At 54.0% G+C, this 9,988-nt stretch overlaps 1 protein-coding gene across 1 annotated transcript in view; it reads right to left on the reverse strand.

Moving 5' to 3' along the window:
* LRRC75A (leucine rich repeat containing 75A) overlaps positions 1 to 8,932 on the reverse strand; it is a 109,524-nt gene extending 100,592 nt beyond the window's left edge. Inside the window, exon 1 of the mRNA XM_074263951.1 lies at positions 8,341 to 8,932. Within this exon, the coding sequence (XP_074120052.1) occupies positions 8,341 to 8,664 (324 nt within the window). The 5' untranslated portion in view covers positions 8,665 to 8,932. The remainder of the gene's footprint in view (positions 1 to 8,340) is intronic.
* Positions 8,933 to 9,988: the final 1,056 nt, after the last annotated feature.

Genomic DNA, 9,988 nt, shown 5'->3' on the forward strand with positions numbered 1-9,988 from the left:
CCACAGGTTCTTAACCTTTTTGGGGTCCAGACAGCCTTTGGCCATCTGATGAGGAAATGAAACTTCCTCTCAGAGTACTGGCAAATACACAAATAAAATGCAGAGAATAACAAAGGAAATCAAAATTGGCTTGAAAGAACATCATCTAGATATTTTTCAAAACAAGTTCGTGGCCCCTGATGTGTGAAGCCCCGACCCGGGGTTCACCACCATTATCACTTCCCAGCAATAGCATCAGCCTCCTTGGCTGCAGGGCCTTCTGGCCGGGTCCTTAGAGCTGTGGGTCCGGTCAGTCCATCCTCCAACCTTTGCACCCCCCCACCTAGAACCCCACGTTTTGGGGTCTGATTTCTGGGAAAGCCTAGTAGGAGTGCTCCTGTGGGCTCCTCCTGATCCAAGGGATTTTGCCACCTCCTCCCTCCTGACTGGCAGCAAGCCTCAGTGTTCCTGCTACCTTGTTCCCAGACTCTCACCTCCGACTTGGCCCATCCCAGATTGTTCCCAGCCTGAATCTCTCACTTGAGTCTCTCTGTGGAGCTTTCTTTAGGCCCTTCCCCACCCCCAGTTCTGTCCTTCCTCAGCCCCCCGGGTGCTGCCCTGTCAATGGCCTTCCATAGCCCTGCTGGGAGAAAGTATCAAAATCCTGTGCTACCATTCACTGGGTAGGCCTGCAGTTCTCGAGGACAAGTTGGGAAATACTTAGATTTCAACACAGAAAGCTTTCCTTCCTCCATCCATGACTCCACTACTTCAGCATGCACCCAATTCATTTACTCACCAAACACACCTGCCTACAAAGGGGCAGGAGCTTACAACCTCACGGGAAAGGCCTCTTCGTGACAGTCAATAAAATATTCATTAAGCACCTACTGTGTGACAGCCACCATACCTACTAAGTGCTGGGCATACAAAAATAGCAAATAAATAAATAAATAAATAAAAATGGTTCCTGAGACCCATACTGATAGAGGAGATACCATGAACAAAAATATCCATATAGGAGATAGGCAGCCTGCTATGAAAGAAAGACTTTAGCATTTTGGGATTATAGGTTTCAAACAGAAAAGGATCCTGGAGACCATGAGTCCAATTTTCTCCTTTTTCTGATAAGAAAATGGAAGCAACTTGCCCAGGGCTCAAACTGTCTGTGTGACATGAGATTTTTTTTTTTCCTTTGGTGAGGGAGTTTGGGTGACTTGTCCAGGATCACATAGCTAAGAAGTGTTAAGTGTTTCAGGCTGAATTTGAACTCAGATCTCCCTAACTCCAGGGCCAGCGTTCTATCCACTTTGCATCTAACTGCCCTGAGGTGAGATATGAACCAATTTCTTAGCCTGACTGCTAGGCCGGTGCTCTGGCCACTACCTGATGCTGCCTGCATCTGAGTCTCAGCTCCAAGGCTTTCTCAAATTATCCACATCCTGGTTTGGGTTATAAGAAAAATCTTTGCAATTTTTAAATGGTTACAAAATGTGAGCTGGTGTGATTTATTCCCAGAACACAATGCAGAATGTGACCTCCCCTCAGTGTTCCTGCTCCTTCCCCTGAGGCCAAACAGAACAAATCCAGTCCCTTTCCCACATCACAGAGATCTCCCGAGTCTTCTCATCTCCAAACTAAATGTTCCCAATTCCTTCAGCCCATCTTCAGATGAGCTCATCTCACAGTCCTTCCCCACCCTGGACACCTGGGCACCTTGTCACACATAATTCATGAATGTTTTTCCTAAAATGTGGCATCCAGAACCAAACTCGCCAATGTAGAACATCCCTGCCCTTGCTCAGGCCCACCATGACTGATCATCTCCCTCTCCCTCCAACACACGTCCTTCTTCCTTCAGGACTGACCCACCTCCTCCCCTCCCCACTCCATCCTCTCTGCTCCTTGCCCATCTTTCCAGCCTCCTCCAGGAAGCCTTCCAAGAACCATTGCTCCTCTGAAGCCCTCCAAATATGTCTTTTCCCTATGGTCCCCTCCACCATTTCCAGGCTCAAAGGATTCAGAGTTAGAAAAGATCTTTAAGATCATCTATACCCAGAGCTCTTTGACTCAGAGGAGGAAAGAGAGACACAGAGAAAGTTTTGACACTCAGTAAAATAACAGGGCAGAGATTCTACTCCATTTCACTGAATCTGAACTGTGACTACTGTTCTAACAGATCTACGTCCGGGTGACCTCATTATCCCGGCCTCCCTGACAGAAGTGTCGAGCCTTTTGGCCATTCCACCTCCCTCTACACACACCTTCGGTTAGGTTACAACCTGCCACCAAAAAACCGTCTAGCTTGTGACTTATGTTTATGGGCAACCTGGATTGTGGGATTAGGGGTAGGCAAGATGGGGAGGTGTTTAGGACAAAAACCCATGGAAGGGGTACGCAATGAGATCAAGTGTTTAATGTTATTCAGGAGTAATATTAAATGCACATATTCTTTAAAGCAAGGAAAGCCCAGTTGCAGTGACTGTCAGGTCGGAGCAAATATTATTATAAATGGCTCCTGCTAAAACTCCTTGGTGAACAATAATACAGGTGGAATCATTTCCTAGGGCATAGATAGGTCTTATTTCAGCTCTGGCAAGTGGCTTCTATTTAGCAGAGTGCCCTCTGTGATCCCAGCCTCCCCTGCTGCTTCCAAAGGTGGTCCAGGACTTGGAAATTTCCCAAGTTCTGCCAGCAGCCGGGGATACTGTAGGGCCCAGTGAGTGGGGAGAACAGATGTGAAGGGGTTCCAAGGTCCCTTTCAGCAGGAGGAGGTGGATCCCATGATCCTCCTTTGAGGATTCGAAGGCCCTTTGGCATCTTGCTGGCCATAGGATTTTCTTTCTGAACAGCAGTAATCCCCCACCTCCACCCCCATACACCACAGACACGGCCGTGCCAGTGGGCTGGAACAGAACCAGAATGCTAGAACTGAAATTGACCTTAGCCTTATCTAGTCCAGGCCCTCAGTTTTACAGCTAAGACCAAGAAGGCTGGGATTTAGCCAAAATAATACAAGTAGCAGCATCTGAGGAGATCTGAACCCACATCTTCTGAATCCAGAACCAGAGCACTTATAACTACCCTATGCTATGCAGCCTTCACTCTGAAGGTCTCAGCCTCTTTTAGGCGTCAGTCAAGCTGATCTCCTCTCCGGTCTGGGCCTTTGCTCAAAGTCTTAGGTTTGAACGCTAACCCTTCTAAGTGCTGGGCCTGCAATCAGGAAGACCCAACTCCCAAGTTCAAATCCAGCCTCAAGACACTTACTGATTTCTTAGTAACGTGGCTGCTGCCTGTCTCAATTTTCTTAACTGTAAAGTGGGAATAATAACATCCTCTACTTCACAAGGTTGTTGTGAGGATAGAAAAAAATAATAAAAGCACTTAACCCCACAGTAGATGCTCTATAAATGCTTCTTCCCTTCTTTCCTCCCCCTGTTTGCTGTCCACATGACCTCTGGGAATTCATTTAATTTCCCTGTGCTTTATCTGTAAAAAGAAAGTGTTCGACTTGATGACCTCCAAGGTCCCTTCTAGCTATGATCCTAAAAGACATAAAAAAGCCTAGCTCAGCCCCAATATCCCCCAGTATCAGGTACTGACCTTTCAGTTTTGACTGTTAACACATGTAAGTGATTTCTCACTCCTCTGGGCCCAGAGCAACTGGAACCACCCTGAGCCAGCATGGAGTGGGTGGAACAACTGAGGCCCCAAGCTGTCCTGATGACTTCACTTCACGGTCCCACAGGGAGTGAAGGGTCAGGGCTAAGAGCAGAACCCAGGACTCCTGGCTCCCAGCCTCTAGTCTCCTTGCATTCCTGCCTCCTTCTAACCATTGTAGCTCATAGTTTAGCGAGACACACCCACCTGGCTCACCCAGCTGAGTTATACAGAAACTCAAGCTCAGGAACGCCAGCCAGCTCTGCAGCCACCAATCCCGGGTGGGGAGAGGTCCTTCTAGGGGCATTTGGGCCATTCCCCTGCCTTGGAGACCAGCTCTGCCTCCATGAATTCTGAAGGCTCTCCAAGGAGGCCAACCAGAAACAGACACCGTTCCCTCTCATCAGCTCACAGACCTACAAAATACTGTCCTGGAACTGAACAACAACCGTAGCATTATAATGACCAGGATAAGCTCCCCAAAAAAGATGAAGAAATATATCTCCTCCCCTTCTTTGCAGAGGTGGGGGTCTATGGGTGTGGAATATTATACAGAGTGTCAGATTTGAGTAGTATGTTATTTATTTTTGCAGAACTGTTCTCTAGCTCTCTGTCTCTTTCTCCTTTCCTTCCCTCTCTTTTTTTCTTTTTTTTTTCTTTCTTCCCTCCCTCCTTCTCTCCTTCCTTATTTTTTCTTTATTTTCTCCCTTCTTCTCTCTTTCCTTCCTTCCCTGTTTTTTTCTTCCTTCCTTCCTTTTTTCCCTCTCTCTCTCTTCTTCCTTCCTTATTTTTCTTTATTTCTTCCCTCCTTTTTCCCCTCATTTCTTTCCTCCTTCCTTCTATTCCTTTTTTCTTTCTTTTTTTCCTTCCTTCCTTCCCTCCCTCTTCTTCCTTATTTTTCTTTATTTTCTTCCTCCTTCTCTCTCCCTTCCTTCCTTCCATCCTTATCTTTCCTTCCTATATTCCTTTTCACCCTTTCTTTCTTTCTTTTTTTTTCTTTCAGGGTTACTGATCTCTGATTCCTGGGAGTCAGCCTGAAAGGTAGTTCTGAAGGATTTGGGCTTTGGAAAGATCATAGAGATCCTCTAGGACCTGGGGACCCAGAAGGGTGAGGGGAACCTGTGGATAACAAACTTGAGGGGGGGGTCGGAAAAAGTTACATCTTTTTTTTCCTCACTCATCTCTAAGTGAAATTGAGTATTTTCTTCTAAAAAATGATTCTGATGAAAGGTCCAGAGATTTCCCCAGACTACTGGCCACAGTCCATTGCTTGAATCCACAAGAGGAGAAGCACAGCTCTGGCACTAGCCTTTTCATTGTGCCCCCAGAGAGGGGAAACCATTTGCCTGAGGTCACACAGCAAGCTCCTGGGAGGGATAGCATTCACACTCAGACCTCCCAAATTTGCCATCTGGCATTCCTTCTATTCAAAGGTGCCAGTGCTGGAGGATTTCCACTATATCTTCAGAGAACATGTATGGATCCTGATATAAAGAGCAAATGTTAGAAAACTGGAATCAGGGAGCATCAGAGAGCACTTTCATTTGACTTTCTGACCCAAAATAGAGTAGAAACTGAAAGTTGGGTAAAAGGACTTGTCCAAGGTCACTCAGCTAATGAGTCCTGGAATAGAGACTGAACCCAGATCTCCTGACTCCTGGTCCTAGCTCCTCTTTGCATAAAGCTATTAGGATGGCAGGAACTTCTCAAAAAATGATGAACATCATGAGGAGCACATTTACAATCTCACACAAGTACAAAAAAAAAGGGGGGGCTAGAAGAAATTTGAGAAACGTTCGGCAAGGCATTATTTACCTCCCTACCCCCCCCAGCTCTGCTCAGTTCTGTCTGTAAGGTCAAGTTCATTCTCTTGTCATGGACCTCCCCCTCTTTGGCAACTGAGGAAACCATGAACCCTCAGGGGTCTCCTCACAGTTTGATGAGCCCATGGACTCTGGAGGGTGGCCTGAGAAAGTCTGTAAACCCTTGGAGACCCCCTCATGGCCTGAGTAAGACAATGAATGCCCAGGAACCCCTCAGGCACCCTGACCAGCCTGTCGATGAAGCCCAGGGATTCTTCTGACAGTCTGACAAGTCTGTGGACCTCTCGCCTGAGAAAGCCCAGAGACCCTTGGGGACCCCTAATGGCCTGAGGAAACCCACTGGCCCTGCAGGGACTCCTCAGGCAGCTTGACAAGACCATGGATGCAGCCTACGTACCCTGGGGGACCCCATGGGTAATCTGTCAAAGCTATAAACTCTTAGAATAACGGTTTTAAATAAATGAAGAAAAGGTTAAATTTCAGCCAAAGCCACTGCAAATTGAGATGCCATTTTTTCCCATTCAAGTTCACAGACTCCATGAAATCTATGTGGATCCCAAGAACCCCCAATACCTCATTTTACAGAGGAAGAAACTGAGACTCAGAGAAGAGAAGGGGTGGATTCTCCTAAGAAGTGGGATTATTCCTGGAGCCAGGATGGCACAATCATGGGCAGGAGGAGAGGAGGAGGAGGAGGAGGAGGAGGAGGAGGAGGGCTTTGCCTGCCACTGCTGGGTCGGGAAGATGTGCCGACTGGCATGCAAAGCTAACCCTGTGAGCACCTCCACCTCCCGGAGGAAGCCAGGCAACAGCAGACAAATCACATCAGTGTGGACCAGACAGCGCAGCATCAAAAGCAGCAGCCTGGATTCCTCCCGCAGGCATTGGCCCGGGCTTTGGGACCAGAAGGCAGCAAGTGAGAGCTCAGAAGCACACTTTCTGGCCATAAAAAACAGCAACAGCAGAGGATACAGATAGAGACTTTGCTCCTGAGAATGACCATGGGGCTGAGCTCTGGGCTCCACTGATTTTTTTTTTTTTTTGTCAGGAAACCTGCCTGTGAACAGAACTTGCTGTTCTCCCCTCGCTGGCTGGAGTCACAGGACGTTAGCACTGGGAAGAAAATGGGATCACCTCATCCAAAGTCTCCTAGATGTGGAAGCCCAGAGAGGAGCGGGGATTGGAGGGAGACCACCCAGCAGGGCCGGGCCAGACCCCAATTTCCTGACTCCCAGGAAGGGCTACATGCTCTGGGGGGTTGTACATCCCACTTTTTGAGGGCTACAAGCAAGCTAGGGGGCCAGAAGCAGAGAAGGTGATTTTGTGCAGGTTTTGTCCTTTAAAGTAAGGTGTGTGTGTGTGTGTGTGTGTGAGAGAGAGAGACACAGAGACACAGAGACACACACAGAGACAGAGAGAAAGAAGAGAGACAGAGACAAAGAGACAGAAAGAGAGAGACGGAGAGAGAGATAGAGACAGAGACAGAGACAGAGACAGAGACACAGAGAGAGACACACACACAGAGACAGAGAGAGAGGAGAGAGACAGAGACAAAGAGACAGAAAGAGAGAGACGGAGAGAGAGATAGAGACAGAGACAGAGACAGAGACACAGAGAGAGACACACACAGAGAGACAGAGAGAGAGGGGAGAGACAGAGACAAAGAGACAGAAAGAGAGAGACGGAGAGAGAGATAGAGACAGAGAGACAGAAAAAAGAGAGACAGAGACAGACACAGAGACAGAGAGAGACAGAGAGACAGACAGACATAGAGATAGAGAGAGAAAGACAGAGAGAGGGAGAGAGTTCAAAGGGCAGCCTCAGCGCCTCACACACTTGGAGGATGTTCCACAATCCCATCCATTCCATTTCTTTCTCAAGAGCATCCTGCCTTTCTCCCTCTCTCTGTACAGCCTAGGGGGCAGTGAAGTCCGGCTCTCTCCCAGCCTCCAATGCTGGCTGCTGCCAACATGTGTATAAGTGGGCACAGGTGTGCAGGCGGGAGAACCGAGCTGGGATTCCCTCAGGCGCCAGAGGCCCCCCCTCCCCAAATGTCTCTGCGGGGAAACTAGGGGAGAGGCAGAGAGAAAATGGAGCCCAGAAGGGCCGGGGCCGCGTCAGTGATGAAGCTTGCCGGGTCCCTGCTTCCTTGGGGTCCTTCCCCTGACCAGGTCCCCTTCCCCGGGCCCAGGAGAAGCCCTAGGGATCCGGGTGGGGAAATGTGAAGACGGTAAACTCCCCAGCCTCCCTCCCTCCTTCCCAATCCTCCCCCTCCCCGCCTGCCCTAGCTTCTCGTCCCTTATCTGCCCTCCCTCCTTATTACATCCAGTCCCCTGTACTCCTGTACACAGCTCCCCACTGAACCATCGGGATCCCCGCTCCCCTCCCCCAAGTCCGGCGCCCCTTGGTGAGAAGCGCCCAAAACCACAGAGCAAGCCTGGGCATCCCCCTGGAGAGGGCGCAGCCCCGTCTCCGAGCCCGCCTCGGAGGGCAGCCAGGCCAGGGGAGTGGGGAACGCGGAGTCTGCGGGAATCCCGCCTCCCCTCCCCCGGCTGCCCTAGCAGGGGACGGTATGGACATCCCCGGCCGCGTCTCCGCTCGGGGAATCGCTCGCTCGCGACCCTGGCCAGCCGCCAGCGGCATCCTCGGGCGCCCCCCGCCCGGCTCTCTTCTCGGGGTTCCCCCATGCCCCTTCGGCCCCGTGCGCTCCCCAGGCCTCCCCACCGTGCATCTCCCGCCTGGTCCTTCTTCGGGGTCCCCTCCTATCTCCCCCGGCCCGTGCGCTCCCCTCCTTGAGCCCCCCCGAGTCTCCCCGATCCGTGAGGCTCCCGCCTCCCCCCCCCCCCCCGCGGCCCCCCGACCCCCCGCGGGCTCTCACCTGGCGCAGTTGACGGAGCACCTCGCCGGCCTCCTCCTGGCGGCCCTGGCGCACCAGCGCCAGCAGTTCCTGGATCATGGTCACCCGGCGGTGGTAGGGGGCCAGGCCCACCCCGGAGCCGGTAGTGGACCCGGACACAGAGCGGCCCGCCTTGGACCCGGAGCGCAGCAGCAGCGCCGCCCACAACTCGCCCCGCTCGCGGGCCGAGCTTCGGCGGCGGGAGACGGCCGGGGCCGGGGCCGGGGCCGAGGCCGGGGCCGGGGCGGCGTCGGAGGGCGCTTCGGAGCTCTCGTCCAGGCTGCCCTTGGTCTGCCGGGTGCCCATGCTGGTGCCGCGCCTCAGCGCCGGGCCGCCGCCGGCTGCTCCATCCTCAGGCTCGGCTCCGCTCTGCTGCCGCCGCCGCCGCTGCTGCTGTTGCTGCTGCTGCTGCTCCTCCTCCTCTTCCTCCTCCTCCTCGGCCCCTCGGCTCCGCTCCTCTCCGGCTCTCCCCAACGACTCGGGGCCACGAGCCGGGCCGCGGGTCCCGCCCTCCCCCGCCCCCCGGCCGCGCGCCGCCCGCTGCCCACGAGCCCAGCCCAGCCCCGGCCGCCGCCACCGCCGCCACCGCCGCCGCCGCCGGGGCCGCAACTTTGGGGAAACTGTTGCACGCGGGCGGGGCCGCGGAGGGAGGGGAGGGAGGGAGGGGAGAGGAGGGGGCGGGCGGGGCTCGAGCTACCCGAGGCCACGCCCCTTGGAGACCACGCCCCCTGCGCCGCCCCTCCCGGGCCGGGGCCCCACGCGTGAGCGAGTTCTCGGGCCCCACGCCGCCGCCGCCACGGCGGCTGCCCGCGGTACCTCACGGTCCCCTCCCCCAGCGCAGAGGAGGCGGGGTGTGGGTACCTCCCCCGCCCCTGCCCAGGGCTCCCTGGCAGTGCTGAGCTCGGGGGCTGCCCAGGGCGGGGGCAGATGCCTCCGCCGCTGCGGGCCGGGCTGGGCAGAGAGCCACCTTCGGTCCACCTAGCTCCCTGCTCTTCTTCCTCCTCCTCGTCCTCCTCCTCCTCGTCCTCCTCTGCGGGCCCACCGTTGCCGCTCCCTCTACTGGAGGCCGAGCTGCCAGAGAGAGGGGCGTGGTCTGGGGGGCTCTCGGCTCAGAGGGGGCTGGCTGAGACCCGAGTGGGGACTGCAGGCTCCGCCCCAGCTGGATGCCTTTCGCTCTCCCTCCCTTGGGCTGTGACTGCGCCAGGAGGCCGGTTCTTAGCCGGGGGAGGAGGAGTGCTGGAGGGAGGGGGTGTTGAGGAGGGGGGGTGACACGAGCCGCTCTGTTCCCCCTCCCCGTGCAGCGACAGGCTGGCGGGACACCGGGCACACTGTTCTTGCTTTTGGTCTCACTAGACCTTCGGTTTTCTTTTCCTTGCTCTCCACTACGGAGGGAATTCTCGTGGGGGAGGCGGGGCCGGGCAGAGAAATGGCGGGGAGAAGGCTGAATCCTCCCCTGGCAAAGGCCTCCGTGGGCCGTGGCACAGAGGGCATCGACGGGTCCAGTCCTCCCTCTGTTGACCTTTCCCTTGACCACATCGAGCCGGACCCCTTAGAGAAACCCCAAACTCAAGCCCCAGGGAGACCCCGAAGGCCCATTTTGTGAAGCAGCCCGTTTTCTAGCCTCGGTCAC

Source organism: Sminthopsis crassicaudata, chromosome 4 (assembly GCF_048593235.1).
Source record: "Sminthopsis crassicaudata isolate SCR6 chromosome 4, ASM4859323v1, whole genome shotgun sequence".
Classification (NCBI taxonomy): domain Eukaryota; kingdom Metazoa; phylum Chordata; class Mammalia; order Dasyuromorphia; family Dasyuridae; genus Sminthopsis; species Sminthopsis crassicaudata.